At 44.9% G+C, this 21,305-nt stretch overlaps 1 protein-coding gene across 4 annotated transcripts in view; it reads right to left on the reverse strand.

Annotated features, from left to right (window-relative positions):
• Window positions 1–5,069: 5,069 nt before the first annotated feature.
• The window catches only part of LOC119186491 (snake venom metalloproteinase leucurolysin-A), a 122,029-nt gene continuing 105,793 nt past the window's right edge, over window positions 5,070–21,305 (reverse strand). For all 4 annotated transcript variants that reach the window (XM_075871820.1, XM_075871819.1, XM_075871822.1 and 1 more), the window contains exons 10-11: window positions 5,840–5,959; window positions 5,070–5,390 (exon numbers count right to left, since the gene is read on the reverse strand). In XM_075871820.1, coding sequence (XP_075727935.1) covers window positions 5,325–5,390; window positions 5,840–5,959 — 186 coding nt within the window. In that variant the 3' untranslated portion in view covers window positions 5,070–5,324. The remainder of the gene's footprint in view (window positions 5,391–5,839; window positions 5,960–21,305) is intronic.

Here is a 21,305-nt window from a genome sequence, read left to right on the forward strand (position 1 = left end):
GAATGCCTCCGGTGTTCACGTGTCATTTCGTTTACTTCTTCGAAGGACCCTCACGTCGCAGAATATTGAGTCCCAAGAGCAGGTTCTTCAATTCGCCGAAAGATGCGCCGCTAAATCGTTCTTTAAATTGTTCACGTGTGCACTCATGTGGTCATTGACGCATCTGCTCCTTTGTCCTACGTAAGGTATCGCGGTTTTAAAATGTTGTGAGTGTGTGTTATAGCTCATTTCTTTAACAAGTCACTATATCTCAATATTACTATCATCACTTCTGAAAAATATGGCATTTTGCAAAGGCTTGTGCGTAGCACCTTGCTTCCTTACACATTCGTTCGGAAGGAAATCAAGGTATTGACAACTGCCTCATGGTCTTGCAAGAGTTTAAATGTTGATGACTTTTCAATTGCGATGAATTGTATGTGTCGTTTTAATGATTCAGAGATTGACCATGTATTACATGTTTTTAAAGTTTGTGGCGAAGAATTTACCACGTAATTAGCACTAGAAATACGCTAGAATTTTTAGATTACAGCGTGACATTTTTTGAGGACCAAGCTGGCTTGTTTACTATGCCGATATAGCAAAAAGAACTTCTACTTTACGAGTCTGTCTACTCCATTCTAGTGAAGAGGCCGACAGCCACGTGGCGTGTGGAAGATTCACTTGGGAGGCATTTCGAGCGCAAAGTTTCGGGGTAGTTTCGCACATCAATTGACTCGGCTTTACAAAGCCGGCTACGCTTATCAGGTCGTTGCGCCTCCGGCGGCATCTCTGCAGCACAAGCTAAAAGCAAGGCGTTTGGAAAAGAAGCTACAGTTCATTAGAAGGGCGTCCAACTGCCGATAGTTATTGCTTATCCACATAGTATGTACGATAAGCGATCATTCTAAAAAGGTGATCCACAGGAGGGTTGCACCTTTTGTATTTCCCGCACCCATGAAGCTAGCACAAATGTGGCACTAATCTATCGGCGTCTTCAAGACTGGCTACAGTGTTAAGCAAAGCGACTCAGAGTTAGACTCGGCGTTAGGCTGGTGGTCTTTAGGGACTACCCCTAATATGTGTTAAATACTACGTCTAAGACAAACAGGTAGATGCATAAACGATCGTATTAGGGAACACGTTAACAATTTAAAGAAAGATTTCACACTCATTGAAGAACCTACTCTTGTCAGCCGGCATTTTACGATGCGAGGATCCTTGACAAAAATGAAGATAAAATGGCCCGTTAATTTCAAAAGTTCTTCAATATAAAAGAGAAAATTCTAATTGTGTGGTTGAAATGTGCGTATCACTGTATAGCTCAGAACACATATCATTCAAATATTTCTTTCGTTATGTCCCTCTGGTCTGTCCTATGTTGATGATGCGTCTGCGCCTTGAAAGTAGCATACATGTGTCACACTTTTCTTCAATATATTATTATTCTGAGCTAGCACCTGTCACGTCGACATGTCTTTGTTTTTTTTTCAGCAAAATGCAAAGCATATAACAAATATTAAGCCCATTTATATGGTACTTTCACTTGAGTGGTAGTAATAGAATCGTTACCTGTATTTTCTCTATTTGTTTCTTTTTCCAGCATCAAGAGCAAGTTCCGAAGAGAAGAACAAAGAACTTACTGGAATGATCAGAACTACGACATTGCTCTTCTAAGGCAGTGCTGTGCCGCAACATAATGCGGTGCCAAATCAAACTTGTACTTATGGTAGCCTTGTGATGAATTATCTCAAGAGTATACCTGCGTTTTTTTCTAAGCTATTAAAAAAAATCACCCTGAGTTGGTACGTGAAAGTAAAGGGTTGGCGGATAACTTCGTATAGAAACACGTGCGAACTAATTTTTGTTTCTTGGATCTGTGCTGCATAGTGCATAACGTGGAGAAACTTTCACAATTTGTGGAAACGTCCACCTTGACTCATTCTGGCGACTGTAACAGGATGGACATAATGAATCGTTGATCGCAATTACTTCGCATCACTTTAAATGTGCAAATAAACTAGAAGAATGTGACAAAATATTTTATGATGTTTCTATGTATTAAAGGCTTGCGTAACTCAAATTATTTTCTCTCAGCTGTAATGCATTTAGCGATCATAAAAACATAGTTGCCTGATGTTTTGGTGCCGACTTTCAGCTCGTAGCATTGATGTTAGCCAAATTTGAACCTTCTGTATTTGCTCAAACGTCAATATGAATTATCTACTTGGTCGTCATCTACCCTTTATAAATTTATTCTTAATGAAAGAGTTGCCAAATAGCGCATTGTTGTTACTTTAAAAGATAATTGGATTTTTTTTAAAGAAATGTACTTGCTTAGTGCGTGGTAAACGCTTCAGCAAGTACACAGATGTCACAGAGCACACAATTACAATCATTGCACAGATGGCGGGAATATGAATACAGTCGAAAGGGCGAGAAGATTACACACATTAAAAGGAACAAATGGCGGCGCACGCTACACATCATCTTATTTCAACCTTGAAATGATATTTTACCTGAAAAGATACTTGTATTCATTGTCCAACAGATTGATTGACGGGGCACTTACATGCTCAGTTCCTGCTTCGCGAATCAAAAACTCCATATATTTCACGTCTCCTTTTGTACTTATATCGTGCCATTACCTGGCATTCATCAAACTTCGGGGTGCGCCCAAGATTCGCATAGTGACTTGCCAAGTGGCTGCCCACTGATCCGCGCATGAGATTAGCATGCTTCTTAAGTCGATGGTTCAGACAGCGCCCCGTCTGACCGATGTAGTATCGACCATATAAATAAATTAGATACACAACGCCTATGATACATTCTACGAACATTTTTGCGTGCTCATTATAGCACTCAACAATTAAATATCTGTAGTAGTTAACTCTTTTAAATAGAGAGCCCAGCTTGCATTTTGCCGTAAAGACAACCTTTACCCCAGTTTTTTTCAATGATTATTTTAAAGCCGTGCGAAACATTCAGCCTGTCCGTATCCTATTACAATAAATCACGTGTCTCCTACGCATCAGAGTAGAGTGAACGCTATAGCGCCATCTAGTGGCACTACGAGTACACGCTAAGGAGCTTCGCTCGTAAAAGAGTGCTTGCGAGGTACCGTGTGAAGTCCACCACGAACAGACATTCCTGGTATGTATTCATGAGAGGCTAGCTGTGACTGGAAGTGCTCTATGATGTCAGTAGGCGGATTGGATGCAAAACACAGCGTTTCGCGCCATCTCCTGCTCAAGTTCTGAATTATGAAGACTCATTATTTCACTTTTGATGCACCAATTTGCATAATTCCTGTTGGATTTTTCTGAGCAATCATTACTACATACATTGCGGTAGTAGATAAGTATGTTGCAAAAGTGTCACTAGAGCCCCATTAAATAATGATATCAGCCACACAGACTTATCAACTGCATTGTGAACAACAATTGCATAGGATGAACAAATTACACAGGTGCGCACGGCACCTCACAGACGCGTAGTAAGCAGTTCCCAGCAGTATAATAAAAAATTTGGGCGAGTTCTTTCATGACGAAGGCTGGGGTGCGACTAACACAATACACAAGAGAGACACTGACGCATCCTACTATGCCCCTCTTTTCTTTTGTGCCGTAACAATCGCGCCCCACTCTTCATCATAAACACTCTTCAAAAGTATTTTCAGTAGGCATTCTAGAGTAGTTTGAAGCGACGAATCCTATGCAGATGTATTTTGTTCCCTTACGTTCACCGGGAAGCGGAGCAAAGCCAAGCCACAAAATGAAAAGATACCTAAAGGGCCTGACTACGAGATCGCATTAAACCGTTGTGAGCAAAGCTCAAACATCTTCGAACTTTTTTTTCTCCACCCCTAGTGCTTTTTTACTCCTCATTTGGCTTAATACCTGAATGGGTACAGGTGAGGACAATCTTTAGGCACATATCTATTGTTTGAAGGTAACGTAAGACATTGAATTCAGCAAACACAAATCTTTGCCCTGACTTGTTAGGCGATCGAGTTGTTTTTTAAATGCGAAGCATTTCTTAGCGAAATTCGGCGACTTTGTGCATATCTATCTATCTATCTATCTATCTATCTATCTATCTATCTATCTATCTATCTATCTATCTATCTATCTATCTATCTATCTATCTATCTATCTATCTATCTATCTATCTATCTATCTATCTATCTATCTATCTATCTATCTATCTATCTAGCCGCTTTCGTTTGGATGCTCTCGGTGTCACCCCCTAAACTTGGCGTGAACCAAAATTAGCATGGGGAAGGGTGTTAAGATGATTTGACGAATATGACGCGCTGATCAAGACCTCAATAATGTCACAATCCCGTCACGTACGTCGTCAAACAGGTCCCGCCAGACAGGGGCACATACCCGCGGGTGGGTATGTGCCGCTGGTATGCGGGTATGTGCCACAGGTGATTGACCCTTAGTGTCTACCCAGGAACGACGAGAACACACATGGACAATTTTAACATGCTAGCGTTAAGAAATAACCTAAATATGTAGCGTCGACCCGATGAATGCCAAGAATAAATGTCAGGGTCATAGCTGGAATCGAACCCAAGCATTCTGCGTGGCAATGAAGCATTCTACTACAAAGCTACGCCAGGTCTCGGAGCTGCTTTTCAAATAGACGTTAATCTTCGTGAAACGTCAATAGTAGTTGCAGTACTGCCTACCCAATTTTATAAACATTACACATGTGCTCCTTTCATACATCGGTCGCGACGGGTTAACGTCTATTCTGGTTAGTTGCCATGCGTTGAAGTTGACTTATGTGGTAATGTTCAGGGCCAGCATTCTCGTGAGGATCAGCGCTTCGTATTAGCTTCTGGTTTTGCTAATACTTATGTTCCAGTTGGCATCCTTGCCCAAGCGCAAATAACTGGTTATATAATCATCTGCAACTCTTCAACATATGTCCGTGCGTGCAACGTTTCTACATATGTTTCGCGTCGTTTTATGACGTGTAAGAGAATAAAAAATTGCAACGTGGTCACTTTTTCTCCGCGCGCTTCGCATAATGTCGATTCCCAGGTACGTGAGATCTGCCTAATTTTTTTTGTTCTTTTATTTTTAGATGTTTGGAAATACTTTCAAGATGAATGATTCCAGCAGAAGGCCTGTAACATTACAGATATTTCGAAATAATTATATCGTTTTATCTTCTTCAGCAGCTGGTTTTCCACATAATGCTTTCTGTGTGTGTAACCATGAGAACTCTGAACAGATTGTGTGATAGTCCACATGTGCGATAATGCACCCATTTGTAAATGTAGCAACCACATTTTTGTCAGTTCATTTTCTTGCTTTTTCTAAAAAAACTTAATATTCTACTTTGTCTTCGGAGATAGGCTTTTCCACTTGTTCGCAAACACCATCTTTACATTCCTGTAATGAAACCAATAACATTATAAAAACAAATAATGTAATACGCACAACAAAATCGATTGCGGCGTTTACAGTAACAAAATTGTGCTAATTTATATGATATTGTCCTAGTTCCCATAATTTTGTTTTGCCTTCCCAAATTTCTAACCCTCTATCATTCCTTTTGGAGCCAATGTCAGTTTACTACTTTCAACTGCAGAACACGTGTGCTCATAATCAACAAAACTACGCCTAACTGGTTTGTGTCTGTGGTTGTCATAATAACGCTAGATATAAGTACTTGTGAGGGGAAAAGCTAACACCAACGAATAAAAAGTATTGAAAAACTATAACGGCTAAAACAGCGAAAGTTTATTTCTATCTTTTTGCGTCTTTTTTTGTGCACTAATTGTATTGTAATCATACATGAACAAGCCCGATTGAACACCGTCGTTCACTCTGCTCCTCACCTGTTTAGGATTTGAGGCATTGCAGGGGGTCCCGTCTTTTTCCGTTACCCAAATTTCTCTTGTCGCAGCACCTGAGGTCGAATTCACAAATAGGCAGCTATACTTGCAGAAGTTACCTCCCTGGAGAAAGAGAGAAAATGTGTTGCAACATCAAGCCATTGTTAAGTGCCTACACCATACTTTCCATAGCTTTCCTAAGAATTACTGAGGGTGCGCAAATTCAGAATTTTGCCGCTTTGACTTGACTTCCAGTTGAACCTATTCTCTTGATTTATTGTTTCTTGTGATAGTGAATACGCTTGCTTCAGCCCTCTATAATGATTTAGGATGGCTGACTAGTCACAAGGCACGGGAACGGGCTTCTCAGGGGTGGAGTTGGAAGGGTCTCGGCTCTTATAGCGTTTAGCTACCCTATCCGCATCCTGGTTTCCCTCCTGTTCTGTTCTGTTCTGTTCTGTTCTAAATATTTTGCTGTGAAGATGTTGAGGTCCATTTTGACTCGGCTTCTACATATCAATAAGTTCTGCAGAGAAAAAAAAAAGGAATAATACTCAATGCTACCCAAAAATAAACAATCCGAAGAAAAAAAACAAAAAAATGGGAAGATTCCACGTACCTGATAATCAACGTTATTCGAAGAATGCGGATGGAAGGTGACCGTATTGCAAATTTTTTTATATAGTGACACGTCATGAAATGACGATGAATATATGTACAAATGTTGCATGCACAGACAAATGCTGAAGAGTTGCAGATGTTCATATAATAAATTGTTTGCACTTGCGCAACGATCTAAAATGTAACACCAAAAGCTGTATGAAGTGCTGATGCTCGCGAAGATGCTGGCGATGGACACTGCTACATAAATGAACTTCAGCGCATGCGCATGGCATCTAACCTCAACTGACGTTAACCCGACGTGACGGCTGTATATATATATATAAATATATATATATATATATATATATATATATATATATATATATATATATATATATATATATATATATATATATATATATATATATATATATATATATATATATATATATGGGATATGGCGCAATGGGAGCGTTGTAAACAAGGATAAATATATTTATTTCCCAACTGTTTCGGGAGCGGTCCTCCCTTCATCAGGGGATGAGTTATACTAACATGAACTTCGAAACTTCGTTGCTGCCGCATCCCTCTTCCCTCGAAAGATGTTTGCGAGAGTGAGAGAGAATTAAAAAGAAAAAAAAGAAAGCAAGAAAGACAAAAAGAAAAAAAGGAAAAAAGAAAAGAAAAAAAAGAAAGCAAAAAAAAGAAGAACCACTGTCAACACTGAGAACGAAACCAAATGCCCGTGTACGTCCACATCCCGTACTTATCCCGTGCTGGTCAGTTCTTGACGTGTGTCGGGCCACCCAAGATTGTCGCCGCGGTGGCGGGAGGGGTCCGTGAAGGTGTGCGCAAGCAAAGGGTTTCCCCTTAATGGGTCGGTTGGCTCTTTGCCTTTCATCTTCGTCCATTTCCCTTCAATGGTCATCAAGTGGTAGGCGAACATAAACACTTTGTAATTGCACGTGAAAAAAAAAAGAAAAAAAGGAAGAGGAAGAAAAAAACAACAACAAAAAACAAGGAAGGACAGTGTACACGTACGAGTCAGTCAGAAAAAACAAGCATGGTCTCCAGCTATCAATATTTGCCACCAATTTTCTCCTGGCTTTCTTCTCGGAGGCAGGAGAGTCTTCCGGGGTCCTCGTCGATGCCGGCTACTAATGTTCGAAATTTGAAAATTAAATATGCCTCACGCTGTTCGCGCTCGCGCCTGTTTGAGAAACCGGACTGCAAAAGAGTTACGCTGATATTTTCAAAACTGTGGTTTGGCAGGCGCAGATGTCTAGATAAAGGAAGCTTCGGCATTGAAGTGGCGTGGTACCGGTGATTATTGAACCGCAGCCGAAGTGGCGTGTCTGTTTGGCCAATATATTCTTTTCCGCAGATGTTGCAAAATAGCATGTATATTACGTTACTGGAGTCACAATTAAAGCTTTCAGTTATGCAGAATTTGAAATCCGAGAAGTTCGCTTTGGATTCACGTGTTGTGACCATCTGTGGGCATACCTTGCATCGAGCTTTTCCGCGGGGATGGCACCCTGATTGAATTTTGGGGGTGTTTGTTTTTGCTCTGACAAGAATGTTCTTCAGAATTTTATCCCTTCGGTACACCACCTGAGGTGGCTTCTCAACGCTCCCGCTGCGCCGCTTCCTGGCTGCTGACGGCTTACATGCAAGCTTCGAGGGAGTCGCGCTGCTGGCACAGCACACGAGGGTGCAGCTGCGATGGACGTTGGCGGCATGGAGATCGGCGGCAATCGCTTGCACGGACAACTCCAGTGCCAAGCCCCCTCAACAACAAGGAGCCGAGCGACACAAAGAGCCATCCAGGGTCCCAGCAGTGACGACGTCGCCACTTACACCATCGAGGCCTTACAACACCAGGCGGACGAATGCGGCGAAGACCAAGGCGGTGGGTCTCAAATGACACTGGGAAAAAGGTACGGGCAGTCTTAAACACGCATGGTCCCATTCATTTCTATCGATTAGGAAAATCATTGAAAAACGGGTGCAATACGAAAAACACAAGGAACAACTAACCAAATATCTATCTCACGAAATTGCACCTAAGTGCCTCCGCCTAGCCTGCAACCCCTCAATGTCTACACTAGGTGAAGCAGAAAGAGGGAAGTGGGAAAAAAATATTACTAGAAGCGTCCTTGCAACTGACTCGGGTCATTGCGGACCATAGTGAGCGTAAGGCCGCCGAATACAGTGTCACGGAGGCCACGCAAAAATTGGTATCTAATCTCGGAGAGCATGAGGCAAGAGAACTGGAAAGATATGAATTGAAAAAGAGAGGCGAAATTTCAGTAGTAAAAGATAGAAAATTCAATCGGGACTGCAGAAGCTCCACTGCTCTGCAACAGGAAAATAGGAATGAGGCCGTACAAGAACGCCAGGGACCACCCGTACCACAACCTAACATTGAGGAGAAAAATGGGAACTCGAAACTACAGTGCCATCCTAATCAAAACACCCTAACTCTCGAATATGACGCTGACACTCCCGTGCCACGTGATAGCCAAGAGCAGCCGAAAACTTATGAGAAAAATGTCCTCAATCTGTCAAACACAACATTCACACCCGCTCAGCTTCAACTTTTGTCGAGAGGCTGAACCTTTTGTCCATCATCCGGTAGATTCAATAAATTTGAACTGTACCAAGACCTCGATAATTTTGCGCGTAATTTCCGCCTCCGTGATTACTTTCATGATCACAAGGACTGTACGGACGAAAATAAATTGATTGGTGGAGACAAATCATGGTGTCCAGGTGAGCAGAGGGACAAACACCTCGATATGTATATATCAGTAGTTCAAAAAGATATCATCAGAGCGTATATAAAAATCGGCCTTCTCGAAACAACATATCAAAGTCAGAACAAAGGGCACTTGATGAACTACGAAAAAACACTGAAATTACCATCGAACCGGCTGATAAAGGGGGCTGCATAGTAATTCTAAACACGTCGGACTACTTAAAGAAAGGGAAACGACAGCTATCAGACACAAAATTCTACAAAGAACTTCCAACGGATCCGACTCCCGAATTTGAAAGGGAGATAAAAGTAACCCTAAATAATCTCCGCCGGGACGAGAAAATTACCGGCAAAATGTTCAAATGTTACATGTCCATTTTGTTCCCGGTCGATTCTATTTGCTTCCGAAAATACACAAGGCAGGCAATCCGGGACGTCCGATAGTATTTAGTAACAGCACATCAACAGAAAATATATCAGAATTCATCAATTCCCGAATAAAAACACCCCCCCCCCCCCAATTTTCCCTATTACCTAAAGGACACAAACCACTTCATCTGCGAAACTTCAAGTCTCGACATCCCAGGCGGTAGTTTTCTGGTGACCATGGACGTCTGCTCACTGTACACCAACATACCCCCCCATGACGAAATAGTGGCTATGGTTTCTGAATATGTAAAATCTGACTCATCAACTAGTGTAAGTGGCGAGGTACTGTTTACACTTCTTGAACTTGTACTGAATTCTAACCATTTTGAGTTTAATGGCAAGCATTTCCTTCAGGTCGGTCAGTCGCACTGCAATTGGCACGAAAATGGCCCCAAACTTCGCGAGCACCTTTATGGCTTCACTTAAAATTCCATTCATTGAGGGACGCACCTTGAAACCTTTCTACTACAGAAGATACTTAGACGATATTTTTGTGATATGAAACCACGGTGAGGGAAGTCGTTTCCGCTTCATAGAGGATTTTAGCAAGTGCAACCCGTCAATTAAATTCACGCACAAAATTTCCAAAACTAGCATTAACTTCTTGGACGTCACTGTCACGGTCAAAAATGACCGCTTGTCCACAAACCTTTACAAAAAGCCCACAGACCATCAAATGTACCTACATTTCAACAGCAGCTACACAAAGCATTGCAAAACGGGTATTTCATATTCTCAGGCCTACCGGTACTGAAGAATATGCACCGATATGCGGCAATTTCACAGACACGCAGAATACCTAAAAATTATCCGGAATCACAAAATTATCCGGAAGACATTATTGACGATGCCATACCACGTGCTCGCAACGTGAACAGGAATGATATAATTAAGGGACCAAACAAAGTATCTAAATTGACTTCTCAAACGAACCTTGTACTAACTTACTCCTCATCAGCGCCACGAATCAACAACATATTTTTCCGCCATTTCTACATAATCAGGCAAAGCGAACAACTAACTTCTATTTTCGCGAAGCCACCTCACGTGGTAAACCACAGGGATAAAAATCCGAAGGACATTCTTGCCAGAGCAAAAAACAAACACCCCCAAAATTCAATCAGGGTGCCATCCCTGCGGAAAAGCTCGATGCAAGGTATGCCCACAGATGGTCACAACACGTGAATCCAAAGCGAACTTCTCGGATTTGAAATTCTGCATAACTGGAAGCCTTAATTGTGACTCCAGTAACGTTATATACATGCTACGTTGCAACATTTGCGGACAAGAATATATCGGCCAAACAGACACGCCATTTCAGCTGCGGTTCAATAATCACCGGTACCACGCCACTTCACTGCCGAAGCTACCTTTATCTAGACATCTACGCCTGCCAAACCACAGTTTTGAAAAAATCAGCGTAACTCTTTTACAGTCCGGTTTCTCAAACAGGCGCGAGCGCGAACAGCGTGAGGCATATTTTATTTTCAATTTTCGAACATTAGTAGCCGGCATCGACGAGCACCCCGGAAGACTCTCCTGCCTCCGATAAGTAAGCCAGGAGGAAAGTGGTGACAAAGATTGATAGCTGGAGACCATGCTTGTTTTTTCTGGCTGACTCGTACGTGTACACTGTCCTTTTTTTCTTTTTTTTCTTTTTTCCACATGCACATACAAAGTGTTTATGTTCGCCTACCACTTGATGACCATTGAAGGGAAACGGACCAAGATGAAAGGTAGAGAGCCAACCGACCCATTAAGGGGAAACCCTTTCCTTACGCACGCCGTTACGGATCCCTCCCGCCACCGCGGCGACAATCTTGGGTGGCCCGACACACGTCGAGAACTGACCAGCACGGGATAAGTACGGGATGTGGACGTACATGGACATTTGGTTTCGTTCTCAGTGTTGACAATGGTTCTTCTTTTTTTCACTTTCTTTTTTGCTTTTTATCATTTTTTCTTTTTGGCTTTTTTCTTTTTTTTCTTTCTTTTTTTTCTTTTTTTAGATCTCTCTCACTCTCGCAAACATCTTTCAAGGCGAGAGGGACGCGGCAGCAACGAAGTTTGGAAGTTCATGTTAGTATAACTCATCCCCTGATGAAGGGAGGACCCCTTCCAAAACTGTTGGAAAAGAAATATATTTATCCTGCGGCACTCTTTTATACAACAGGAGAGAGGTCACGACAAGCAAGTGGTAATGGCGGAACCAGCCTGTGTGCCCAGCCAACCAAACGTCGTCTTCTTCCCAGACTGAGTGATACCATCTGCCTTTCTGAGTGGCACTCATGTTCTTCACTACATTTTCCTCCCCTCCAGAAAAGAGCCATCCTGGCGACTCATAGGCAGGAGCCTATAGAGGGATAGTAATATGGTTTTAGGTGGTCTATGTGAATGGTCTCACGTCCACAGCGTCGTTGATCATAGGGCTGCTTAAGCAGCTCCACGATGTATTTGACGGGTGATGTTTGTTTAGCCACATAGTAAGGGCCGTTATACTTGTACATCAGTTTCGTTGAGAGACTAGGGTTGGTTGAAAAGATGCGAAGCCAGACAAGGTCATCCGATGCCTAAGAAGCCGGAGGCGTCGGACTATGGCGGTGGTATTTCTGGTGTTACTGTCCAACACTTGTGAGGGAGCGGGAAATCTGACGGCACTCTTCTGCGTATCTAGCAGCTTGTGACATTGTCGTCGACTCAGCAACATTCGGGCGGTAAGGAAGGATGGTGTCTAGCGTGCAAGAGGGCTCGCGACCATAAAGGAGGAAGTATGGAGAGAAACCAGTGGTTGTCTGGACAGCAGTATTTTGCGCGTATGTTACAAAAGGGAGAATGCTATCACAGTTAGAGTGATCAGTTTCGACGTACATTGACAGTATATCTCCTAATGTACGGTTGAATCGTTCTGTTATGCCATTAGTTTGAGGATGATACGCGGTTGTGGTGCGATGAGGGAATTGGCATTCCTTGAGAAGCGATTCGACGGCGTCCGACAAAAACACACGCCCGCTGTCACTACGGAGTTCACGTGGTGCACCGTGACGTAAAATGATCCGATGCAATATTAAACGACCGACATCACTTGCTGACGCAGAAGAGAATGGTGAAGTTTCAGCGTAGTGCGAAAAGCTGTCGATGGCGACGATTACCCAGCAATTTCCAGCCGGTATAATCGGAAGAGGTCCATACAGATCGATACCGACACGGTCAAACGGTCAGGCAAAACAAGATAAGGGTTGTAGTGGAGCTGGAGATTGCGGAGTCGGATTCTTTCGGCGCTGGCAAGCGAGACAGGAACGTACGTAGCGACGAACCAAGTGATACATTCCACGCCAGTATAGTAGCGGGGGGACAGGCGGTTGTAGGTTTTTAACATTCCAGCATGGGCGCATTGTGGGTCGGCGTGAAAGGAGGCGCACATGCCTGAACGGAGACGTCTGGGAATAACTAGGAGCAATTGGCGTCCTTCGGAGAGATAATTCCGTCTGTATAGCAAACCATCTCTGATAACGAAGTGCTGTATTTGACGGCGCGTACTTCTAGCGATATTTTGCGAGGGAGTTCGACTCAACAAGTTGATAAGTGAAGCGATCCAAGGATCTTTTCGTTGCTCCTGTAGCATATGTCGCTGACACTAAGTGTAGATACGTTGGGGGCAGGCGATGACGGCGACTTGTCACTACATCGTAGAGGTGATCGAGACAAAGCGTCTGTGTCGGAATGTTTTCGCCCAGATCGGTGAACGACGTGAATGTCGTAGTCTTGTATCCGAAGCACCCAACGGGCGAGCCGGCCGGTGGGATCTTTTACCGAGGAAAGCCGACATGACGCATGACGATCTGTAACCACGCTCAATGGGTGCCCGTAAGGATAAGGTAAAAACTTGCCTATGGCCCATATGATGGCTAGACACTCTTTTTCGGTGAATGAATAGTTGGCTTCTGCTTTTGTAAGTGCAAGGTTGGCACTCACCAAATCTAGGTTTACGCTGGGCGAGCACAGCACCGAGACCAACTCCGCTAGCATCAGTGTGTATTACCGTCAAGGCTAGAGGATCAAAATGTCGCAGTATTTGAGGTGACCTAAAAAGATGGCGGAGTGTGGCGAATGCATCATCACAAGCTGACGACCAACTAGAAAGGTCACTGTTTCCGGTAAGAAGGTCAGTCAAGGGTGATATGATGGAGGGGAAGTTGCGAATAAAACGACCAAAGTATGAACATAAACCGAAGAAGTTGCGAAGTTCTTTTAAGGTCTTCGGCTTAGGAAATTCGGCAACGGTACGGAGTTTCGTCAGATCTGGAAGAATGCCATGTCTAGATACGCCATGGCCCAAAATTAAGAGTTTTCGAGCGCCGAAACAGCACTTCTTCAAGTTGAGCTGTAGACTGGCGGAGGTGGGGCAAGTGAGCACTGTCTCGAGGCACTGACGATGCGTTAAAAAGTCCCTTGAAAATATCACGACATCGTCTGAATAACACAGACATGTCTGCCATTTCAGGCCATGGAGGATGTTGTCGATCATGCGCTCGAAAGTGGCAGTCGCACTGCAGAGCCCGAATGGCATGACGTTAATTTCATTTAAGCCATCGGGGGTAACGAAGAGCCGTCTTGGGGCGATCAGCCTCAGCCATGGGAACCTGCCAATAACCTGAGCGCAGATCTAGTGACGAGAAGAACTTCGCACCTTGTAAGCAGTCAAGGGCACCGTCAATGCAAGGTAGGGGCTAAACATCTTTGCGCGGGATCTTACTCAACCGGCGGTTGTCGACACAGAATCTTATTGAACCATCCTTTTTTTTTTGACTAGAACAACTGAGGAGGCCCACGGGCTGTTAGAGGGCTCAAAAACGCCACGCTTCAACATGTCGTCAGCTTGTTCCGCGATTATACGCTGCTCAGATGCCGATACCCGATACGGACGCTGACGTAAAGAAGCGTGAAAGCCAGTGTCGATTTGGTGAGATACTGTTGAAGCACGGCCCAATATCAGTTGCTGGTGGTCGAAGCTTGCGCGGAACCGCTCGAGGAAGGCGATGATGTCGGAACGCGGCTGGGCCGTAAGGTTGGTGTCAATGCAGCGCGAAATTGCGTCGGTGAATGATGGGGAAGAGGATGACGCGCAGCAATCAACAGCGTCAATAGGTAGCGTAGTCGAGTGGTCAGGAACTACACGTGCACTCGAGGAATCAATGTCATCAGCAAATCCCAGGCACTCTCCGCAGAGTAACTTGGAAGGCAAGGGAAACGAATTTGAAACATAAATTGCACTTGATCTATCGTGAATGTTCAGAACAGCTAAAGGGACCAGGAAGCACTTGCGGCGGACAGCGGCTTCAGAAGGTGTAAAAAGAACAGTTGAGCCATTAGAGACGTCACAGGAAAGCAGAACTACGGCGCATGAGAAAGGGGGTATCGAAGAGTCGGCGGGAACGGAAACATTTGCAGGGGAGAGGAGCTAGTCGAGTGAAGCAGCGTCGCATAAACTCCACTTCGACATGACCACAGTCGATGACGGCACGATGAGTGCAGAGAAACTCCCAGCCTAATATAATGTCATGGGAACACTGCGGAAGCACTACAAACTCGACGACATAAATAACGCCAGCAATAATGACACGTGCTGTGCATGCAGCAAAAGGGCGATTTCGTTGCTCGCTCGCAGCGCTCAAAACGAAGTCGTGAAAAGGCATTGTGACTTTTTTTTAGTCTACGGCAAAGATTTTCAGTCAGTACAGATACTGCGGCGCTAGTATGGATCAATGCAAAAGCAGGAATACCTTCAACGGAGACAGCAACGACGTTGGACGGTGAAAAGCAAGTTATTGTGGAGTTTGAAAGATCCGCAGTTCTTGCCCCCGGAACTGCGGCTCCTAGTTTTCCTCAGGTACAAGGCGAGGTCGACGTAGCATAGGGGAAAGGGAACGGCGTTGAGGTGAAGGTGACCGGTGTCTGTTGAAGCTCCGGCGAGGTGAAAATGTGTCCATGGTGGCAGGCTCACCAGATATAGCAGGCTCAGGTCGTAATGGGAAATCATAATTGTTAGGCCAGACGTCATCACGCAGAAAAAAATCCCGCTGTCGACAGAACCGCGGCACGTGACCCGCAGTTCCACAGGCGAAACATATGGGGCGGTTGTCTTGAGTGCGCCAAGGATTCTGAAAGCGTGGTGGTGGTGGTCGGGAGAAAGGACGGGCAGCCTGGTACATAGGCTCTGTCGGTACGACAAAGGGGCGCGTGGACGTAGGCGTTCGCGACAGGCGGACGGCGGGTTCCGTTCAGTGCTTTGGCATAGGTCAGTGGAGCAGCCACAGGTGGTGCGTGAGCTGTTGGTAGTGCCTCGAACACTTGCTCCTGGACTACTCGCTGTATTGATGGCGATAAAGTAGATGGGGCACCTTCAGAGGTATAAGGCACGAGGGACAACGGGCGTGCGACCTCCTCTCGTACAAACTGCCTGATCCCGAGAAGAAAAGTGGTGTGGTCTACAGCAGTGCCAGCCGATGTAAAAGCGGAGATTGTTGCACATGGTGCGTTGGCTCGACGAGTGGTGTCACGCTGTTTCCAGAGCTCATCATAGCTCTGACAAAGTTGGATCACTTCCGGAACTGTTTGCGGGCTCTTGACGACAAGCATCTCAAATGCGTCATCAGTCACGCCTTTCAAGATGTGTTTGATCTTCTCGGCTTCTGTAATGGCTGAGTTGACACGCCATCAAAGGTCGACCACATCTTCGATATAACTGGTGTAATTTTCACCATTATGCTGAGCCCTATTGCGCAAGCGATGTTCGGCCCGTAGTTTGCGAAGCGCTGAACGGCCAAACAAGTCCGCAAATGCCATTCGGAAGGCCGACCAGGTGGGAAGGTCTCTTTCGTGATTACGGTGCCACAGACTGGCGACGTCGATCAAATAAAATTGGATGACGGCAAGCTTGTGCGCATCGTCCCACTTGTTGTGCTTGCTCACCCGGTCATATTCGTCGAGCCAGTCTTCCACGTCCTTGTCATCGGTTCCACTGAAGGTAAGTGGATCGCGTTGCCGAAAGGAGCCGAGACATACAGGACCTGCAGTAATTGGAGCCGAGGTGGCCACCTGCTGATCGTCGTCCGTGGACATTGTAGCAACTGGAGGCAACGTATGGTTTCGCAATTCCAGGATTATGCGTTACCCCGCACCTCCACCAATTAAAATGAGGCGTTTTAGAGCGGCACTCTTTTATATAACAAGAGAGCGGTCACGACAAGTGAAGTGGCAATGGCGGAACCAGCCTGGGTGCCCAGGAGATTAGCGCACGCGCAGACAACCCTGACTGGAAAGGCGATGTTCACCATTATATATATATATATATATATATATATATATATATATATATATATATATATATATATATATATATATATATATATATATATATATATATATATATATATATATCTCAAAGGAGCATATGTATTGTTTATAAAAATGCGTTATCAGCACTGCAACCAGTATTGACGTTTCACGAAGATTAGCGTTTATTTGAAAAGTAGTTTCGAGGCGTGGCGTAGCTTTGTGGTAGAATGCTTGACTGCCACGCAGAACGCTTGGTTTCGATTCCTGCTGGGAGCACCAAATTTATTATTCGCGTTCGCCGGGGGGTCAACGCTGCCTATGTCCGGTTTTTTTCTAACACTGACGTTTATTCTATGCTTTCGTTGGGTCGGCGCTATCGATGTTCGTTATTACTTAACGCTCGCGCGTTAAAATTGCCCTTGTGTGTCCTCGTCGTTCCTGGGCAGACACCAAGTGTCAATTACCTGTGGCACATACCCTCTTAACAGCGGCTCACATCGGCTCGTGGGCGTGTGCCACTGCCTGGCGGAAAGTGTATGACGGCGTACGCGACGGGATTGTGACAATATTCATGTCGTGACCAGCTGGGCGTATTCGTCAAACCATCCTACCCTCCCATGCTAATTGTGGTTCACGCCAAGTTAAGGGGTTGACCACTAGAGCACCCAAACGTAAGCGGCTATATAGATAGATAGATAGATAGATAGATAGATAGATAGATAGATAGATAGATAGATAGATAGATAAAAATTTTCTGTGGGGATCAAATTCATAGAGTATTGATTCGCTCCAATATCAAGTGACCCAGGGTCTATATTTTCCGACTGTTAATTTGGAGTTTCTGCGTATTGATATTATCATAAGGGTATGTAGCACTTATGATATTGAAGGCGCGCTGGCTGATGAACCCTTGTAAGTAGTGGTGGCAAACCGTTTCAGAGTCGGTCAGAACTGTCAACTGCTGTCGCTGTCTGGAGCTAAGTGCGAGATCCATAGCAAGGACAGTTTGCCCAGCCTCAGTTATGTTGTGAGACTGCATGGAGGTGCTGGTACGTTTTGTGAGTGTGCAAACCGCGACTGGTGGCTACTGTGTTGGTGTTCACGAGATCGTAGTAAGCGGCGTCAACGTAGCGTTCTTGTGCCTTGTGATCTCGTTCAAGGGCTTCCACTCCGGCGATTTTGTGGCATAGACAACATCTTGTTACGCCTGGGAGTCCGCAGCGAACATCAATGCCTCGGCAAAGACAATCTGTGTCAAGGCCAGCGATCGAGCCCGCCTGACGCGATTAACTCGACGTCGTCATCAGGCGGTGGCGCCGGTCTGTCTTACGCAACACACAGCGAACTCCCTCAGCCCACGAGCCCGATGAAGCGATCGGCGCCTTCCAGTCTGGCGAGTCTTACGCAATGCGTGGCAACACCACTCGTTCTTTCGTGCAACCCCGCGCTGCAGCGAGTCCCCATTGGAGGATTCTGACATCACGGCCAGGGGCGCTTCTGGTTAGACGTTGGTGACGCAAATGTACACCCCATGCCTATAAAGAAAGCCAAGCGGCGCGTCGCCAGCAGTTGACCTATGAAGCAGAGAGAAGCCGACGGATGCATGCAAGAGAAGACATCTCGGCTCTTCGAGTCCCTAGGCTGTCGGCCCAGTGCCGAATATGTAACGCCTCTATTTCTAGGCTGTACGTAAACCTTGCCTTAACTCACCATCGTCTCGTCCGCTCGTCTATCATCACTGCGCAGAAACAGTCGCGAGCTGAACAACACACGCTACTAAACGGCTGGTGACCTTGGCGGCGGAGTTCGGAGCAGTGGCGCTTTCGTAACAATCTTTGTCGACTCCATGAAAAGAACCTTTCAGTGATCTACACTTTTTTCTACAGGCCTGCTTGTGAACATGTTTGTCCTGAATGGGGAAACAGTCGTAGCGGGGTCTAAAAAAGTCCTGTAATGAAACACAGCTACAACAAAAGTGTAAACCCGGAACAACATGTAGCGATTGACGCTTGAATGGGGGGACGCGCAAGGCTTCATTTTGACATGTGATGCACAATATATAATGAAATAGTGCAGATGCGTATTACTACGTGGAGTAGAAGAAAGCTACTTACCCCACGCGAGTTGTCTTTTCCCCTCTGCCCCTCTAGAATACCGGTGTGCATTCCGCCCCCACAGCAAAATGCGCGGCATGCCTGTGAATACGAAGTGAGGAAGTTTCGCGTATAATGACGAGTGCAGGGCTATAACAGGCTTCTCAAGCTGCCCATCATAACACTACACGCTATTTTCTAATGATTATGCACCAAAAATATTCGTGCGCAATCTACACGAAAACAAAGATCTGCAACTAGATGTAGCTGAACTGCTCTTCTTTAGCTTAATTTCTCTTCTTCTAAGTTGTCTGGCCAAATGGGAGCTCGGTTGATAAACAAAGCACGCAACTGTGGACGATCTTCTGCTACTGCAAGACAGTACTGCAGTCACTTCTGTCAAGCCCACGCCGTGTTACGCCGGAACAGATGGTTTTTGAGACGGCAGAAATTGTATAACAAGGAAAGAGCACCACATTATATTTCAGTAGTTGCCAAGTCATGGTGGAATCATCGGTAATGAACGGGTCGATGAAGCTGCCCGTTTAGCCCATACAGAAGAGCACGACCTGACAATACTTCTGTCTAGCATGGACACTGCTACGAAGCTCCGCATACTTGCTCGTCAATGCATCATGTCACATTCAAACGAGCCTCTTTTCACGCATGCAAGACTACGCTCCCCTGATCTTACGTTAAGCTTCCGGCTTCCAACAAGACTCCGACGAGGTCATGCTACTATTCTGTGCAGACTATGGTTAGGCGTCGCGTTTCGCAATGCGTACGTGTACCGCATATAGGGATGGTCAACACCGCTGCTTGCGTAAAATGGGAATACTAAGAGGCAATTCGAGACGTCCTGTGCGACTGCCTGGAATATAAAATATAAAGACAAGATCTTTCCGATACGCTAAACATATCAGATGAGCAGCCCCTGTCAGAGGAAAGTATATTACGCCATTGTCTAGACTCATAATCACAGAAGGCCGTGCAAGCGCTATTGCGCTTTTTACGAACTGTGGGCCTATCCGAACGACTCTGATATCAATGATTTTGTGTGTGCGTGTGTGTTTTTGTTTTGTGTTCCTATTTATTTTGGATCTATCTCTCTCTCTCTCAGCCCTCTATTACCAAACCCAGTGCGGGCTAGCATACTGTATCGTAGCACCTGATTAGCCTGTCTGCCTTTCTTTTTTTCTCGTTTCATTCTCTCTGTTACAAGTCGATGGCATAAAAAAAACTGCTGGTAGATTTGACGTTTCAACTTGGCTGGTGCTATTAGTGTTCCATAATTGTTCTAGCTGTTACATGAAGTCAATCTATTGCGCATATAAAAATTATCCCAGCGTGCTAAATCCTTATCCACCTGACATAGCTGTTTGGTACATTTAGCTCTGAAAAAATGAAAGAATGGAATCGTTATGCTTACTTTTGTGTTTGGCACACCCTTGGTGAAAGAAAGCATATAATGAAGCCAAGGAAGGTATGGATTGTATTGTTCTGAGCATATTGCAGTAATTGACTGGGAAGTGAGATTGAACGCCCCAAAACCAACATACCATTATGAGACCCGCCGTAGTGGAGGGCTCCGGAAATTTCAACCACCTGGGGTTCTTTAAGGTGCACGCGAATCTGAGCTCATGGGCCTATAGCATTTTCGCATCCATCGAAAATACAGCCACCCCAGCCGGTATTCAATCCAACCACCTGAGGGTTACCAGCCGAGTACGTTGGCCACTAGACCACCATAGTGGGGCATACCAGAGTAATTGTGGCATAGGTATGAAGAAAGTAAAGTGAGAAAAGAAAACATGCCACCGGTAGCACTCTAACCTGTAGCCTTCGAATAAGGCACCACCACGATAACCATGATAATGATCATAATCAGCCTGACTACGCCTACTGCAGGCGAAAAATTCCACCACAATCCACCAATAAACCCGGTCTTGTGCTTTTCGTTTCCATGTTATACCTACGAACTTCTTAATCTCATTGGTCAACCTAACTTTCTGACTCTCTTTCGTGCGCTTGGCTTCTCCAGGAATCCACTCAGTTACCCTCAATCACCAGTTGTTATACTGACTACGTGCTTCGTGCCTGGCCCATGTCGATTTCATCTTCTTGATTTCAACAACGGTATCCTTAACCCCAGTTTGTTCCCTGACCCAATCTGCTCTCTTCTTTCTATTAAAATTACACATATCATTTTCCTTTCTATTGCTCGATGTGCCGCCCTAAATTTAAATAA

Source organism: Rhipicephalus microplus, chromosome 8, assembly GCF_043290135.1.
Source record: "Rhipicephalus microplus isolate Deutch F79 chromosome 8, USDA_Rmic, whole genome shotgun sequence".
Classification (NCBI taxonomy): Eukaryota; Metazoa; Arthropoda; class Arachnida; order Ixodida; family Ixodidae; genus Rhipicephalus; species Rhipicephalus microplus.